Source organism: Spodoptera frugiperda, chromosome 2 (assembly GCF_023101765.2).
Source record: "Spodoptera frugiperda isolate SF20-4 chromosome 2, AGI-APGP_CSIRO_Sfru_2.0, whole genome shotgun sequence".
Lineage (NCBI taxonomy): Eukaryota > Metazoa > Arthropoda > Insecta > Lepidoptera > Noctuidae > Spodoptera > Spodoptera frugiperda.
Window position 1 is genome coordinate 2329103 of NC_064213.1, and position 19518 is coordinate 2348620.

Here is a 19518-nt window from a genome sequence, read left to right on the forward strand (position 1 = left end):
GGTTTTGTTTAGGAAGCTTTTCGTTTAACAACAAATGTTAGACTGTACATATATGTATTCCAAAAAAAAAGAATAATTTTGTATTGCATGACATGGGCCCCTTTTTTTCATATAGGCCTGGGAAGGACGAAAGAGATTGTCATGGGCACATAGTCTTTCTATTCAATACGTATCTAGACTTATGCCTAATGTATCGCAACATGCAAGCTTCTTTCGATAGATAATAAAAAATATTGTAATAAATTCTATTTTGTGTATTCTTTCAAAAACGAAAATTCGCAAATATTTTTCATATTTCTCAGTACAATACACATCGAAATGTTTGAATTTTGCACCTAATTATTGTCCAAAGTTAAGTATTAACAAAAATATGATTTATGCATTACTGCGAGCATAATTATAATAATTTATTTGACGTATTTGTGTCGTCCATAGAGCATCGTTCCGCTCGTCACCTGGCGTTCTTCCAGCCAACTATTAATACGCCACAGATAATATATTTCATAGAGGTGCAACGTTATTTATTTACTCTGTGCATTAGGGAATGATGTCTATGAATATTTTGGAATCTGTGTTATATTTTATTGCAGTTTGATGGGTGTTTAGTCAAGCTTATGTATTTTGATTTTGATTTCATAATTTATGTTAATTAATTAGTTCATGTTTAGATTAATTTTCGTGTTCGAGCTTTTAGTGACACATATTTTAATTTTATTATAACTTTTGGGAGACATACTAAATTAATCATTATGCTATCGGTGTACTCACGCAACTGTTTGACGAGGAACTCGACTAGTTTTAAGCCATGCTAGAGGCTCGTATTCATAAGCAGCATTCCGCGACATACGACGCGGCGATTATCGCGCTATTACTACTACTTATTGTACAAAAAAAAAAAACATTTTATTGTATTATAATTTATTATTCAAGTACCGTATTTTTTTAATGATAATCCTAACAACGTCATTGGGCATGAATTTATAACCACAGATTGTTAGTGAGATTGTAATAAAAATGCATTAATACCACAATAAACAAGAAAAGAAGCAATTGCAGACAAAAATAAGCATGTAAATTATGTGTGTGTGACTTAAGAATTCATAATATTTACATTTTTATTAATAAATACATACGTACATAACTTCACGCCTGTCTCCCATGGGGGTAGGTAGAAACAACAGACCGCCAGTTGCTACAACTCTTACACACCTCTTTCGCTTCATCGACAGTCATCAGTCTTTTCATGTATACTCATCGGTTAAGAGATTTTTTTTTTTATTAATATTTATCTTCATATATTTTGTTGTGGCGCGGCGTTTCAACTTGTATCTTTTGTCCAGATTGCAAAAACAAGGGACAACATAAACAAGGAATTAACCGTTTTTTGTTTGGTTTTCATCTCGTCTTCATAACGTTTATATATGTTTTACTCCTAGCATCAGTCAGAGGCTTGTCCCGCCTGATTAACGAACATTTTCCTACAGAAAATAGTCTATCATCTGTGTTGCGCATTGCAATGTCTTTACATTGTTCTCTTTAGTTTTTATATCTATATAATACATATGTATTTGGATATTAGAAGAAAAAAAGAAAGAACATACATTTATTAGGCACAATAACACCAGGCACAAACACACGTGACATAAAAAAATAAGAAAAAAAATATTATTAATCCTTCCTAAATATTTTAACAATGACATCACAATAGAACTCTATCCGAAATCCCTTTATCTTTATCTTAATATCCTTGTACAAAGCAGATACGACGTCCCATTGGTCTCTCAAACATTCTCGAACACTTGTGTTCTCGAGTACCTACAGAAGTGATCTTCAGTGGACATTACTAGAACTTGATCCCAAACGATCGGGTAATGTGACCAGGCTTGTAAACCATACACTCTCACTCAAAGGTAAAAGTACACATACTGTGTATAAACTCCATTTAATTACGAGTTAAAACTAAGAAGACAGGTAAACATATTGGTCGCTCATTTTGAAAAGTTACTACAAAGACGCTGTGCAGTATTTCCATTTGTTTTGCTCTAGTTCTGAAAAGGTGATCCGGGCAGGAGATCAGATCCGGAGCTGCGGACAACCTAAGGGGTTACCAGGGCTCCGGCTCAAAGTAGGAGTTGAAATGGGGTGGTTTTTGGTAAGTAAGAGTCTAACACTCTTTTACCCAAGGCGGGAGAAGTCATTGGATGATTTTACCCCAGAAAAAAAAGACAGAACATTTGAGTCTGTTCTTTCCACCTACCCATAGTTATTTGAATTTCGATTTGACCAAAGAACTCCAACATTCTTTGTAAGAAGATAGATGGTGAGAATTTTACAAATAAGAATTTTATGATTAAACAAAAACAAACACGCGGACGCAGCTCCTCCTTTTTTGAAGTCGGTAAAAATACACTGCCACTACCACACTCAATTAAAAATGGGTAAAGGATAACAACACGAGCATAATACATTTGTCTACCAACATTAAATGATTATACTGGTACAAAGTAATCGTGGGTGTATTATATAATTTGTAGCGTGAGACGTCGACAGGTTAGCCCGCTTTGATGTCGGCACACCATTAATAATTTCACTTCGTTTTATTATCGTTTTTATAACGAGGTGAAGTGCCCTATCTATTAATGCCTACATTTTCGCGGATCATATTTTCTTGTGCAATAAATGTGGTTTTAAATAGTAGTAGAAACAATTTCATACAATGGTACATACCACGTAAACATTTTAGGATTTTTTAAGAGCGAATGCTCAGCAGCAAAGCTATAGTAGCCGCATCGTATGTTGCGAAATGCTGGTCATGAATATGAACCTCTAGCATGGCTTGAAACTAGTCGAGTTCCTCGTCAAATAATTTTAATAGCAGCACAGATTCCTGGAATTTGAATCTTGATAGATACTAAACATAAATCGCCACAAAGAAATGCCCTCAAAAACTCGAAGCAATGTCACAATTATTGTAAAACAAATATGATACACAGTATTATAAACGACAACACGTTGTTCCTTTTGTAGCAATTCAATAATAAAACCTTATCTTTCTCGACTTAGTGAGAATGACAAAATAATATGTTATTATGTCTTGTTTGTTATTCATTGTCCTATAGGGAACTCGGGTTATCAAAGGAAAATAATATTATGTTCTGAAGATAGTACGGCGCCTCCGGTAACCTCACTCACACAACGCAAGTGTTGTTTCACGTCGGTTTTCGTGAGGCCGTGGTATCACTCCGGTCGAGCCGGCCCATTCATGCCGAAGCATGGCCTACACTTAAATATGAAATAACAGTAAATATGACACAACAACAGTGTAGACCGACAAATCTCCGTATTATTTAAGATTATGACAATGTGAAGCCATGATACTTTGCAATTTAATGAATATGGCCCACGAGACCTGCCCCAGGGTAGATAATTCAAGAACTCTGTTTGTATCCCTTACTAAGGGATAACTAGCTCAGAGCTTAATACAGACTCATTATTCATTATGTCCTTAGATTTTAGGGTCACTAAAATGTTTCGGACATGTTTTGATGATAATTAAGGTTGTTTATTGTTGTCAAGTCAGGATTCTGTGTTAAAGAATGGCTATTTTCATTAAGATATACTATTATAAATAACATATGCGATCTCTAACCCGCTTGCCAAGTGTGGAGATTGTGATAAACCCCTCTTACGAGTAGAGGAGGCCCATAGCCCATCAAGGAATTTTATTGTCACAGGTTGTACCGTAACAAATAATAATTTTGTTAGCAATTTCTGTAGCAGCCCGACAATTACCGCGTCGTGTGTCGCGGAATGCTGATAATGATAATGAGCCTCTAGCATGGCTTAAAACTAGTCGAGTTCCTCGTCAAACAGTTGCTTGAGTAAGCCGATAACATAATAAATAATTTTCTTATATAAAATATTTATTCCCCAGCAAATAGAACGCAGCGTTCGTTTTAAATATATTTTTTTCTTCTATTGTGTTACCAACATAAAAAATCCAAAAGCACCGCCAATGAGGGGCGGCGGTGCAGGGGTGCCAATTTTACGGCCCAATGGCGCGAGAGAGCCGATTGGAAAACGCTGATGACTATGTAGTGATTATAGCTGGGTGTTCTAATTTTGTGTGCGTGGTTCGAAATATAAATGGTGTTACTAAAAACGTGTCTGTGCGGAATTTTCAAAGATAAAGGGAGACATCACATTGCTCGTTGTTTTTTTCTTTGAAAAATTTTGGTCAGTGTCTTTACTAACTTCTTATACCTGTTGTACTCTTTAGTGCTTAAAGATAACTAAAGGAGCTACGGACTACTCGGCTCGAAAAGCAGGAGTAGGAACGGTAGGAATGGTTTTTAGTCAGTAAGAGTCTGACACACCCTTTCAGGGTGAGAGAAGATATTGAACGATATTTCCCCCTCAAAAATAAAGGATTTTCACAAAAGAAACACAAAAAATTACAATAAAAGAAGAACCATTCACATCCTGATCTTAGCTCTTTAAATCACTTCTGAACAAGTCAACATTCAACTCCAAAATTTACAATAAAAAAGTCGTTTCCACTATAAACCTAATACGAACACGACACTTTAATACACAACAAGTATATAACTCCATCATCGACAATACCTTGTCAATTCAACAAAGAGTTTTAACATAAAAGGCCGAAGTTGACATGCACGCGGTAGTGCCAACATTACGGGCAATATTCACAAATTGACGTGACAAAGTAAGTTCACTTTGTACTTTGGGAATCGCACGAGTTGGTATCTACGTACTTATTTATGTATATTGATGTGAAAATTACAGTACGTTCGAGAACTTTCTATGTTCGGTTCAAGTGATTGACGAGGGGGATTTTGATGAAAAGAATGTAAGGAAAAAGTACTAAATATGTTTATTACATTTTATATCTCTCTTTTTCTTATCTATATATTATGTTTCTTTAAACTGTCTCGGTGCCGCAATCCTCATACTTTGGTATTTAAAAGTCCTGTTATCAATCAATAGGTCCTAAGTATCACAAAGAAGACCACTAGATAAAGATCGTTACTCTAGCCATTCATAAGTCTGGAGCTGCAGGCTACCTAGCGTCACAGAATAATACTAGCGTTTTTATCAGGGATCCGACTCGAGAAGCAAGAACGGTGTGACTTTTAGTCAATAATAGTCTGACAATACCTCCCTCTCGCCTCGCCCAAAGCGGGAGAAGTCATTAGATGATTTGCCCCCTCAAAAAAAAAAAATTCATAAGTAAATAACAAAAGGAAAAACTAGTACATAAAACTACAAATCTGTTATAAAATATCTCAAACAGAACACGATACAGAAACTAGATTCCATCCAAATGCAACAGTTGCATAGTTTCCATTTCACAGAACACAAACACGGTCGCCATTACTGAAATTCAAAACGGCTAAACAAAACATAATCACAAAAAGCTTCCATTCAAAACTATCGCCGAGGCGGACTATTCACAGTGCGATATTATCGCGACGTTGCGTTGTCGCTCTGTCGCGTTGTCGCGCCGTTCCATCCGGCGTGTGTCGCGGCTGCGCACTCAAAAGATGTCATCTTGTTTTGTGCGCCGATACAAGGCGCAGTCTATAGGAAGCTTTAGTTTGTTTAGTGAAAATGTTGCAGTGTGAATTAATTGTGTCGAATAACTTTCCTTATTTTTAACTTCCTCACAGAATCATTTAATGGTTACTTAATCCAGTCCTTGGCAATAGTTTTCGGAACAAAATGGTTACTAAGGAATAGTTTAAATAATCATTAAATGTCTGTGTACGGTAATTAGGGCTCAAGAATCTGAGTTAAGTAATTTTGTTACGCGATGAGAAATAAATTGAGGTTTGAGATCCTTTTTTTCGAATGTAGTATTCTTTTGAAGCAATGTTAGCAAAAACGAAAAAAGTCTGCACGGTTGGCACGCAACGTGTAGCGGATTCGATTCAATTTATTTATAGAACTCTTCCGTTATTTTATTATTTTATTTTAGGTTATTTTTTTGTTTGAGGGCCCTAGAAAAGGATATTTCTATACCATGACATGATAGTGTCAGACCCTTACTGATTAAAAACTACCCCGTTCTTACTCCTGCTCTTCAAGCCGGAGCCCCGGTAATCTGCTTAAGGTAGTCCGCAGCTCCGGCCGGTAGTCCGCAACTCCGAGTATATTCCTAGGTTCAATTTTTCTATGACCACTCTCTATGATCACTCTTTTAATTTTTCTATGATCACTCTTTGAGTGATCCACAAATAGTTGTTTTGGGTCTGGGTGTCATGTGTGTACGACGACACAGGAGAAAAATTTACTGTGGGGCAACGTTTGAAAAAATCAAAATAGACTTACGGCGCATTCCAATAACCTACCTATCGGTAGATTTGTTGAATTGTTATTGGAATGCGCCGTTAGGTAGACATAGGTAGCCTTGCTTGTAGGTAAAATACTGTTTGCATCACAATTATCAAAACAAACAAAAAGTTGCATAGTTAAGTGTCGAACTGAGAACCACTTAGGGTTGTCACCAATATGAATATTCAGACGGACCGATGTCGGTTATGCTGAAACTTATTAATATTTATGTTTGAATAAATGCTACGGAATTCACAGTCGAGTTCAGTTGACTGACAAAATGTGGCTGGAATTAATATTCGGATGTCTGTTTGTTATGTTTCCAGTTCCCACTAAATATGGGCACATTTTGGTTGAACATAATTTATCATTACTACCTCTCATGATAACACCTGATGTTCTCTGTGATAATGTGTTGTGTTAGGTTTAGTTCATTAGAGTAATAGGTTTACAAATATCTTCTATCTTCTTCTATATTTGTGTAGGAGAGCCATTTTTCGGCACGAATGGGCGGGCTCGAACTGATACCACGGCCGCACAGAAAACCGACGTGAACGCTTGCGTTGTGTAAGTGAGGTTATCGGAGGCCCAATTACGCACCTTCCCAATCTTCCCAATCCTCGATTCCCCAACAACTCACAAAATTCCTAACCCCGAAAAGGCCGGCAACGCACTTGTAACGCGTCAGGTGTTTCGGGTGTCCATGGACGGCGGCAATTTCTTACCATCAGGTGATTATTCCATAAAAAAACATCTACCAACTGCTTCGAAATTGATGCAATAACCTAAACTTTATTCTAATAACTCATTACTAGTGCCTCCTCCTAAGGGGGAGATTGCTGAGTTTGGGATTCAGAGTTAAATCACTAAAAGAGGCTGTGGAAAATGTTCCTATCATCTCTTACAAAACATCCCCCATATTAATTCCACATCACCTGTATAATTAGAAAACCTACAGACCTATTCCTGCACACAAAACACAACCTTATTTTACATACCACAAAAGCTATCTTCGTATATGCTCAGACACAACCTCATAAAACAGTAATATGCATTACGCAAAGAAGTCTTGATTTGTGACCATTATAATAAGGGTATAAACTGCTGAATCTCCTTTTAATAAAAGTTAAATAACACTCCGAAGCCAGCAAGCAATGAAATACGAATATGATAATGTAATTTCACGCAATGCTGAGAATATTGCGCTGCGTTCAATGATTCTTAGAGCTTATAGGTTATACAGAAATCTGTGGAACGAAGTATATCTTGGTAAGGCTATATAAGGCTAATATAGTTGCGTACTTTAAAAAGATTTTAGAAGACGTAGTATTAACATTTCGTTTTTATTTCCTGAAAGCGCGCATTCGGGGCTCTGATTTGTTGGTTTATTCGAGCCCGCCAATCAGAGCGCCGAACGCGCTCTCGTTTCGATAACTTTGAACATAAAGCAAACTCGTACTAAGGGTACTGTACACATTAATTCTCACTCTTCTTACCAATTACGTTATCGGCTTTAACAGCTTGTGACTGCTGGACTATTATCATCATCATCATCAGCCGAAAAACGTTCATTGCTGAATAAAGGCCTCCTCCTTTACGTCGAACAACAATTCACCACTTGCTGCTATGGATATCTCCTCTGTAAAATTTCAAATACAAAAGTCTATCAAAAAGTACTTCTACCTGGTCTTTGTCAAATTGGTTACCGCTGGAATAGTAGATATTGTGACAAACATAAAACTACCGTTGCCACACTATCTATAGGCCATAGAAACATATACCTAAATAGTCCTAGTTATCACAAAACTAGACGCAAAGACGTTACGGTTTGAGCTACCGACATTACTTACATACACAAATATGTATATCTAATGTACCTCATATCATTTATTATTCATGAAGGAACTTTAGCACAAGTTCATCTGAAGGCTCCAGAAGGCATTAGAATTACGAATTATTAATTACAACGTGTGTTACCAGGGTATGTTCACTGTTTTTATTTTCTATAGGGTCTTAAAGATGTTTGTGTTGTACTGTGTATATGCCCTTTACCCTTGTTATATGTAGCTTCAATCTACATAACATTATACATACATACATACATACATACATAATCTCACTTCTGTCTCCCATGGGTGTAGACAGAGACTATGGAAATTCAATTGCTACGAATCTTACATACTTCTTTCAGTTTATCAACAGTCATCAGTCTTAATGCATGCGTGTCAGTTAAGGAAACTTTGTGGAGATATTAAAAATAATGATTATGTTTTTCGGCTTACTCACGTAACTAATTACCGAGAAACTCGACTAGTTTCAAGCCATGCTAGAGGCTCATATTGATGAGCAGCAGTCCGCGACACACTCGTTCTTTTCGAACTTTATTATGTGAACGGCCTTTATTCTATAGGAGAAAAGAACATTTTAGTCATTAATATTATACTTAAGGTAAAAATTAAATTAAATTCCTACTACAAAATAAAATAAAAAGCAAGAAAGGAAGGAATTTAATTTCCAAGCAACCATTAGGTAAGCGATAGGACCATTTACTTCTCCATTACACAAGACAAGAGCAGGTGTAGTTTAGAACTAATTGAAGAAATACCAACCAAACAATTCTATAAAGACTGACTGAAGCAGATGGCAGCACTTCCATTCTATTTCTGCCAATCACAGTGCGTTAAATTGACATGAATTTGCTGCAAATGTAATTCGACCAATGAAATTGCATTGTCAATTTGTGAAGTGTCGTTGCGTTCGAAAAGACTTTCATTTTAATGAATTAAAGTTTATATTAATTCAAAAATATTTCATTATTCATACCTTACAAATTTCGACAAATTGGAGGACTCATTTCAATTCTAAAAAGGGTTAGGCCCTTTCGAAAGTAGTTATAAAATACGAAATTTGACTAGCAACTCACTTCCATATTCCAATTTCAAATCAAATCCAATCCCATTTCCTTAACAGAGGAAATTGTGACAGTTTACGGCCAGTCCGTCCGTCGATTGTTTTCAATATAATATCGAGGCAGGTGTACACGCGCGCACAGTCGCTCTAATTGAAGTAATAGCATTTGGAGCGAACGATTCAATTCCGATGGCTATCCGGTTCAACGAGGTACGGTTGGCTAGTAAAGTGTTAAGTGTTTTTGTTTTATTTTCATTGTATCTTGTATTATACCATATTTCGATCGAGTAACAGCGGGATATCATTAAGTTTAGTTCAGATAGACAAATTTTTCATCAACAATCACCTATGACCGTTCCTATTTGGTCTATGGACATCCTATACGTAGAGGGTCTGCCGTAATGTTTCAAGGCGGGTTGCAGGTTAAAAAAAATCGGTTTATTAAAGAGTGCTGTTGATATCGTGATGACCCTGAGGTTTAAGACCTAATGCGTAAGAACGCGGTTTTGAAGCCTTCCAACTTAATCAAGTATTAATTCTGTAGCATCAGCTTCATGTTTAATGATCACAGAAAAACTGTAATATTGGAGGTTGTCTAGGAATGTTACAGACATGTGGCGCAGCTGATATAATACCGTATTTCTAAAGACTGTTCAAATTAGCTCAAAGAGAATAATGCACTTTTTGGCTTACCATTATACGAGGAAAAGGCCCACCTTTTCCTCGTATAATGCCATCCAAAATGATAACAAATATGTGGTTTAAATTAAATCATAAGAAGTTTTCCCATACGGTATAAAAACACATTTAGGTACTAGAAGTACCTTCCTGTACCTTCGTACATTTGTTAGCTTTCCTCATTGTCTCTCGCACGGCCGCGCATCTAATTGTTTGTCCGCCATGTTTGTTTAGGAAATCATCTACCACACATCACGATCAAATCTCTTCCAGTATTTTGTGTGCGTACTCAGATTTTATTTCTTTCTTCTTTTTATGCTCAGATACTCAAACGCCACTCAATTATAAGACGCTCTCGTTAATAGTTCCGTCACTATAAATTCTGTATGGAAGACAGAGATAGCACGATATTTAAATACAATTTAGAATTGAGTAGCGTTTCAGTATTCGGGTGGTAATTTGGTATAGTTTGGTTCCTGAAAAATTACTTATACTTGGTACTTACCCATCGCTGGATTGTGCAATTTTTTTTTTTGAATCCGTAAGTTATATTCTTCTCTCTCTAGCTTCTCCTGCCTCGGGCGACAGGGAGTGTTGGACTTTTACTAACTAAAAACCACCCCACCCACTCTTACTCCTGCTTTTTGAGCCGGAGCCCTTGTAAAACCTAATAAACTGAGTATTGAAATTAATATCGATCCGAGAAACAACCATTTAATTTCATATTACTTTTAAAATCCCTAATTTGTGTGTACCTAGAAAGGTTCCACTAAGCCCACAGCGGCGACACAAAATTATAAAATATCGTACCAACCTTTATCACCCCTAATAGTGCTTTAAATAAATGTAAATGGAGAATAAATATCCCCGGTTACTATGGCAACCGGTTGGTACTCCGCAAAATTATTTCCCCAGTATCCCCCGAGGACTTTTATATTAATTTAAATCTCTCTTGTTACAGGGGTTTTGGCAAACAAGGATACCAGTGTCAAGGTAAGGTTTGAAAAAATATATATTAAATGGCGATTTAATTGGGTTCTTGTAGATTCTATGATGTGAATGATGAAGTTTTGAAACAATAATGATGTTATCAGTATTGATTTTTGAGATCTAAATTGCTGCTAGGTACTGGCTGAATAATTTTTGGAAAAGATAATTCAAATTTTAATCCTGTCAGTCTTCTTCAAAATTATATTTATTTATGTGCTGGGTGAATGTAATGACACTTCTATTGTGAATATCAAAGTTTGTTTGTTTGGATGTTTGTCCGTCAATCACGCTGAAACTACTAAACGGATTTTGTTGAAATTTAGTATACGGAAAGGGAATTATATTGTGGCAGGATACTTTTTTTCCGACTTGAACGCAGGCGAAGCCGCTGGCAAAAACTAGTATTTAAATATGTTAAGTCCAAACTAAACCCACCTTTGATGTGCTACACTACTATCATAAACAAACGTCTTAAGCATCGCTAAATCCATTCTCAATAGGATATAAGAAACATAGAATGTAAAGAATTCTTTCAAAACATTTTCTTTACTAAGTAGTCTAAGAGCCCGACAAGACGTCTTTGTCGCCATCTTTTATATGTTATCTGTGCAGTGTGCAGCTTTGTGGTCCACAAAAGATGCCACGAGTATGTGACGTTCACCTGCCCAGGCGCAGACAAGGGCGCGGATTCCGACGTGAGTATTGCCAGCCTTTTTATTTTATGTTTACCCAATATCGATGGAAAATTTCTGGATTTTGTTGAACGGGTTTTTGTGAGTGATCGTGTAAATGTTGGATTTTTTGGTTGGTGTTTATGTTTAAATTTGAAAATGTGATGTCTGATGCAGTGGTATTGTTCATTTTATGTTGTTAATCTATGTCCTTCGTGAAATGAAGGTGGAATGTACTATTGCTATATAAGGTAATTATGTACTTTTTATATGTACCTATAAGCTAAGTTTTTTTAAAGATATTTTCAGAAGTTGTAATTTAAGTTATACAGGTGTAAAATAAGTCTATACTATCAATACACATTACACTACAAAATCTTTCATAAGTAATACAACATGCCCCATAACTCAACAGTAAAATAAACCTTTTACACCCAACCATTTAATTTTAAATCTACAACACACATTTAAATAATAAAACTCATACAAACAACACATGAAAATATTAATTTTAATTAACAATTAACACAATTTGTTGGCAGAAAGCATAAAGTAATTATTTGTATATCAGTTTGCGTGTGCGGCCACGAGTGGGCTCGCCCATCAACAAGCATCGCGTACTGCACTCAAACTTAATGAGTTTCTGTTTCATAAATACTTACATAGTATACACAATTACAGATACACTCAGGGAAAACAAAGTAAGGACTTTTATTCGCGTCGAGTAATTGTTTTGAATAGGTATAATGGTATTTACATATTTAAATGTAAATACTAATAAACCCGTCTGGGTGATATGTGTATGTTTGTAAAAAAAGCCTGAAAAACACAGGAGAAAATCCTAGTGTGAGGCAATGGTTTAAAAAAAAAAGAAAAAATATATAATTCTATTTACAATTGTTACTCCTCCTCGGACTCTACGTCCTGGCCCTAGTAATACATATTTTTACAATATATTTAATCAATATAGTACCTATGTTGCACACTACAATTAATCACAACTATAAAATTATAACTACAAAAATACAGACGCATTAACAGTTTTTTTATCCACCTATTTACAACATAATATATTCAAATATCATTTATGCATAGGATCTTCATATAAATTGCAATGTCTCTTGGACTATTATAACCAATAAAATTTTGATTTAAAAAGTAAATTGGTCTGCTTCGAGTACTTCCTTAAAGATTCCACTCTTCGTTAATTAAAAATGTTGAGAAACTTTTTGAATGCAGGAAGAATGTTAAATGGAAATTAATTTTCAGCAAACAAAATGTCGAACGAACATCTTCCTCAAGAGAAAAAAAGATATATGGGTAATTTTCATAATTTTAAAATGCACAAGCAAGTAATGTATGGGTATTTCATTCTCAAAAACACGAAACGCATGGATATAAAATAAATAAACCACGTGAAAGATAATCAAGTCCATAATTTCCGCGAAGAAAATTACCGCCATACACTTTCATTACAACCTAACCGAAGCGATCAGAGCAAAATATGATAGGAAAATTATCTCATAATGAAAATATACGAAAACTGAACAAGAAAATCAGGTCACGAACATTAAAAGTCGAATCTCAAGTGCAAAATTGTTTAATAATGGTTCCTCACTTCAAATAATACGTTATTAACGTCAAGCGGCCATGTTGTATTAATTGGCGGGAATGAGACACCCGCCATTTTGTTGCGTTTCAAATAGAGCACAATTGGTGCAATTTGTTGTAACAGCTCTGTTATTAAACGGTCTGTGGGTAATTATGTTATCTAGTACATGGATGGGAACTTGTTTGTTAAATGCGTTGTAAATGGCTAATCAAATGGTTGACGTGGTAAATATTTTTCATTTTACACGAATGACGAAACTGCGTCTTTTAGATATTAGTTGCGGATTGTCTATCGTGTTGGCGGGGTTTTGGCTCGAAAAGCAGGAGTAGGAACAGGGTGATGTTTAGTCAGTGAGAGTCTGACACTCATTCTCGCCTCGCTTAAAGTGGGAGAAGGCATTGGGTGATTTTCCTCCTTTACACTCAATCTTTAGATGTCGGAGAATGAACATTTTTGGTAACATTGTCTGTAAAAAAATAATGTAACTGCTTTTGACCAAATAATACAAGAATCATTGAAAGAAAACTCTATTAAATTAATTAAGATTTAAACCTCTATATAAATTAGGTAAGAGAAAAACAAGTAAATATATAAAAAACCTCGCAAAAGATATATTGTTACAAAATAAACCTTATACATATTAACAAAATGTTAAAGAAAATTGCACTTTAAACTCAAATAATCTAAGTTACAAAATGTAACCGTTGTTTTTGTTTACAAAGCCAGTGTTGGGAACTGCGTTTGGGGAAATTGAAATTGTTAAAGTTGCGCTGTTTTAGTGTTGTTTAGTTGTCAGCTTGTTGCTTACCTTCACAGCGTAATCGTTGCTAAAATGCAACAATGTTTTTGACTCTTTAGTTTACCATTTAGGGCTACTGAGGTTAAAAACTGAGCGCCTAGCTTCACTGACGGACAGACAGACGGAGAATTCGACGTTTCACAAGTGCCTAATTTAGCATTAATTAAAATAAATGCTTTGACTTTGACTTTGAAAAGTCTTGATAGTCTAGTAGTTGACACTCATTTTGTATAAAATAATGTATATTTTGTATTGTTTTTATATTTAATGGGTCGATGTATGGCTACTATCTCGCGAGGTGGTAAGCGATGATGCAGTCTACAATGGAGCACAGTTGCTCATGGGCAACTTATTCACTTGCGCCTTAAAGACATCTAGGTTATGAAATATTTCTTAAAGTCTTACTTGTAGGTGTGTATAATATGCTAAAATATTTATGTTCACATGAACATTGAGGAATAATAACAGACAATATTTGATACATCAGTCAATGTGGATAAATTTCTTCTCATCGTGTACCAATACATAATCCTACATTCTAATGTATAATAGGTACATGTATACAGTATCATAATAGCTATGTAGTGAAGCTTAGACCTTGTATTTACACGGTCCAGATATTTCGTAAATGGCAGTCGTATTTAGATACTGTCAATGTCTAGTAAATAGCCTAGATACAACGCGGTATATTTTTCTTTCACGGAATATCTTTTACTAACACATTGATCGCATGCTCAACCGGTAAGGAATTAACAGTTTTTCTCAATATTTTTATTGTAATTATGCCAGGCATCGTTTTTGCTTAACGGCGAGGCGATTGTTTGGCGCGATGTTTGGGCGAGGCGAGAGGTAGTGTCAGACTCTTACTGACTAAACATCACCCCGTTCCTACTTCTGCTTTTCGAACCGGAGCCCCGGTATCTCGCTAGGCAGTCTGCAGCTCCGGATTATTGAAATACATAGGGCAAAACATAACTAACGGAAATGGTGGAATCTTGGAAAATGGTTGATGTATTTTCTATATCTTCGGAGAATTAAAAGGCCAGGTTCATATTGAGCGAATACAATTCTTCCTCTCTCTTATTACATAATGTTATGCAAACCAACAGTAAGAGAGGGTTAATTAAGTTGGAAAAGATAACGTTTTTATGAGTTTTCCGAGTGGCTACTTAAAAGGCATTGTTTGTCTGACAAGAATTAAGTAGCTAATTAAAAGTTACGGAATGATGTTTACCTAACTAAGTACTAACTTTGAAATATTCTAGATGAAATGAAATAGTCTAGTTCTAAATGAACTTTTGTTATTTGTGGAATTTTAATATTTTTTCCTTTAAAAAAAGGTCTTTGAAGCACGTCAAGGTAACCCTAACTTTGAGAGATTTCCGACTTTATTGCTTGATGTATAGAATTCAAAGTCTATTAAAGAAATTTTACAGTTTGGGGTAGTTTGATATGCTGGTGTCTGCACATTTTATTCGGGAAGATTCCACCAAGTTATGAAGCAGCTTAGAAAGTAATCTATTAGGTACTTTTCGTGGCTTAAATAATAACCAATCTATAGTTTTAACTCCTTTAAAACTTCAGAAACATTATAATGAAACCACAAAGAACAGCTACATAGTTTAAAATACATAATTACGTTGAAATAAATATCTTTTTAAACTTTAAATGTTATTTTCGGTGTTTTACTGATACTCGCCGCCGCCTCTAGCGTTCGTTTGCGAAGTTTTGTATTCATTTTGCTAAGGAAAGGTCACGGGAGTATTTTTTATTTTTGTTACGTTCTCATAAATGTAATTTTGAAACATGTAGTGGTTTAAAACAACGACTGTTTCTATAATGATTTAAAAATATTACTGTAATATTATGTCCAGTTTTTGTGTTTACGATATTATAAGTTATATTTCAATATATGTTTCTTATTTTACGTGTTAAGACAATTTTGATACCGAACTTAAAAGTTACTGCTGACCAAAGACCTCTTCTCACAGGAAGAAGGTTTCAGCATCAAACTTATAATTCGAAATCTTAAGCCCAGGTTTCCTCACGATGTTTTCCTTCATCATTTATCAGTGGTGTCTAAATAATCTTAGAAAGTACATGTAACTCTGAAAATGTCACATTGGTACTTGCCGTTGACAGGTTTCAAAACCTTACCCATGAGAATCGGGGAAACCCATGGGAATGGCATCATGCATGGGAATCGATCGACTTAAACCTCCGGGCTACCACGACATAAACTTACTTACATAAATCTGTTATTTTTAAATTACGAAGCTGTCTTAGGTTCGATTAGAGTAGAGCAGTTTAGTTTAAAAAAAACATAAACAATGCTAACAGCCTGTATTTCAAGTCTTTGTAAATGACATTAAATTAATAGCATGAGTCTCGAGCATTATTAACAATGTATTTTCCATCTACCTTCCTATATTTTACTTAGAACTAATTTGTAACCAGCGTACGTTCAAGCAAAATTCTACCTTAGTTTAATAGCACGAAGTTTCATAATACAATAAGCCAATTACGAGCGAAACTCTTTGTTTCAGGCTCTATGTAGGAAATGCATTTAATATTTTACAGAGAGCATTTCCTTTTAATGCTACTCTTGTATTTTTCTTTTCTTTTTAAAACAGGTAAGAATTATAGCGCAGGTATTTACGGCAGAGTAGATAGAGGGCTTAGTACGAGTTTGTTTTACGTTTTTTTTAACGAGAACGAAACGAGAGCACCTAATGCACACTCGTTTCGATTTTTGAAATAGTATTGCCTCTTATTATATTGAACTTTTCAAATAACTGGCGAAATCTTGAAATCTTATTATATTTTAATTACGCCAGTAAGGTCCTTTTAAACGTCAAACAAAATATTAAAAAAATGTCTTTCGTTCAGTCCTCAAGTGAAGGTATTTGCTCGTTCTAACGTATAGATTCCTATTAAGAAGAACGAACAAGAAACTCCATAGGTTACTCTTTTTTCAATCAAATACAAAATACAATTAATTAGTTACCAACACAGCGTCAGGTAATAACAATCATATACCGTACAGAATCTCAATTAGCCCACATATTAGTGAACGCAAGTGCATCTACCATTCCCGGCATGTATCGCCCGAGGCAGACTTGGCAACATAGTTTCACACAAGTTACATACCGCCTCCTGTATTGCTGCGAGCTATTTGACTTGCTCAAGTTATCATACTGGAATGAATATATGATTAGCCAGTCGTCATTTGCAGATATATTCCTTAGCACATACATCAACGGCCTGTAAGTGGCCACTGCTGACCAAAGCCTTTTCTCGCACAGAGAAAGTTTGGGTTTTATTCACCACGCTTGCTCAATGCGGGTTACCGATTTCAAGGTTATAATTAACCCGATCTGGAGCTGCGGACAACGTAAAAGGTTACCGGTGCTCCGGCTCAAAGCAGGAGAAGGAACGGGGTGGTTTTTAGTCAGTAAGAGTCTGACACTCCCTCCCGCCTCAACCAAGGCGGGAGAAGTCATTGAATGATTTTCCCCCCCTCAAACAAGAGCTTATAATTAAAAATTTGAGTTCGATTCCTGCATGGCACAACTCTTTATATGAGGAATAAATTGTTGTTTCGATTCTTGGTGTCATGTGTAGTATGTGAACTTGTATGTTTGTAAATGCTGTCAAGACACAGGAGAAAATACTAGGGTGGGGACAAAGTTTTAAAAAAATGGCTAGAAAAAACTCACCTCATCATTAAGGCCAATAATATTTTCCAGCCAAAAACATTGGACGAATACCTTTGGCGCCAACATTTGAACCAACATGTAGATCCAGTGTTAAAACGAAACAAAATTAAATACGAATAAAATCCTCCATTTACCCGCTTCCAAATAGAAAGCCAATTACAAAGTGTAGTTATTTTAATTGAGAATTTTAAATGTTCCACGTTTCAGCTGAAGGAAAATAAATACTATTCTGAAATGAAAACGCTTGAGTCGGCTATATTTTTTTTCTATGTCTGTCGATCGATAGAACCAATTTGCATTTAAATTATCGATATCAATTATCTTTACTTTACAAAGTACGCTGGCATTGTCTGTAAATCGATATCGTGAATAGACAGCTTTCTTTTAATAAGTTAGGTATGGGTGGTTTTGTAAAATTGTAGCTGTCATGACATTTGAAAAATAATGCTTTTTACGATTAAGTACGTGTTACTTAGCGTAAAGTTTGTGAATAAAAATATTATGTACATTGTTAAAACTCATTTGTTTTCAATACCGAAGCTTTATTCTTTCATGCTGTGTTGTCTATTGACAAAGTGGTATTGGTAGGTACTATATTATATAGTATCATAAACTAGAGGACCCTGCGAACTTTGTTTCGCCTTTTTTCACGTTTCTTCTTTGTTTCGCAAGTTTTCTGCGCAGATAACTATTCCTTACATAATTTCTCCTTCCAATAACAAACACAACAAAAAAAAAAGAATTAGCGAAATCGATTCAGCTGTTCTCGAGATTTGCGCTTAGCAACACATTCTACGATTAATTTTTATTTTATAGATATGACCAAACACTTTTTACTTTAACAATCAATCAATACTTTTAATAAATTAATTATACAAACTTTTAATTATTAAAATTTCTACTAGCAACAAAGAACAATTTATAATACGAAAATCGTTTTAAAACCATTAATAATAAATGACTTTGTGCCTATTAAAATATAATTTATATTCCAATAACGAAGCTTTTAACACAATAAATGATTTATTTGATCCAAAACGGAATATTGCTGAAATGTTTTACTCGGAAATAATTAATAGTTTCAACGGAGATAGGAATCAGGAATTGTTGTACTGTAGGTACATACCAAAAACATTTTCGACAATTAACACGTGTTGTAACAACGGATCGTGTTTTGGTTAAATTAATTTACGTTCAGAAACTAACATTTGACATTTCATGTTCGAACGGAACGGGAAACCTAATAATTATCTACTATGGAAGTAAACCAAAACATCGATGTTTTCAAGCGTACATTCACACACACACACACACACACACACACACAGACGAATAAATAAACACATTTTTATTTTTATTCTGTTACGTTAATTAATCTGGGGCCTTAGTACGAGTTTGCTTTACGTTCAATGAGATCGAAACGGGAGTGTGTTCGACACTCTGATAGGTTGCTTCATTCGAGTCGACCAATCAGAGCGCCGGACGCGTCCTCATTTCTTTTACGTTAAACGTAAAGCTAACTTTTACTAAAGCTACTACTCATACTTTAAAATCACGATGGTTCTGGTAAGTATGGTAAGCACAGCCCTACAGCAGACGAAGCATCACACAGCCACAATGACGTCACAACACGGGTTCGTGCGACAGTAACACTGAATAACTGGCCAACAGGATACACGCACGAAGCACAACTTCCGCAGCTGCACATACTCGTCCCCGACGTTCTGCGACCACTGTGGCTCCCTCCTGTACGGCCTCATCCACCAGGGCCTCAAGTGTCAAGGT

The 19518-nt window shown here is 35.4% G+C and overlaps 1 protein-coding gene across 2 annotated transcripts in view; it reads left to right on the plus strand.

The window, feature by feature from the left end:
* Positions 1–19518, plus strand: part of LOC118269477 (protein kinase C, brain isozyme) — a 211939-nt gene that overhangs the window by 175586 nt on the left and 16835 nt on the right. Inside the window, exons 2-4 of one of the 2 annotated variants that reach the window (XM_035584602.2) lie at positions 10904–10935; positions 11545–11627; positions 19405–19516. In XM_035584602.2, coding sequence (XP_035440495.1) covers positions 10904–10935; positions 11545–11627; positions 19405–19516 — 227 coding nt within the window. The remainder of the gene's footprint in view (positions 1–10903; positions 10936–11544; positions 11628–19404; positions 19517–19518) is intronic. The other variant, XM_035584603.2, reaches the window with a different exon arrangement.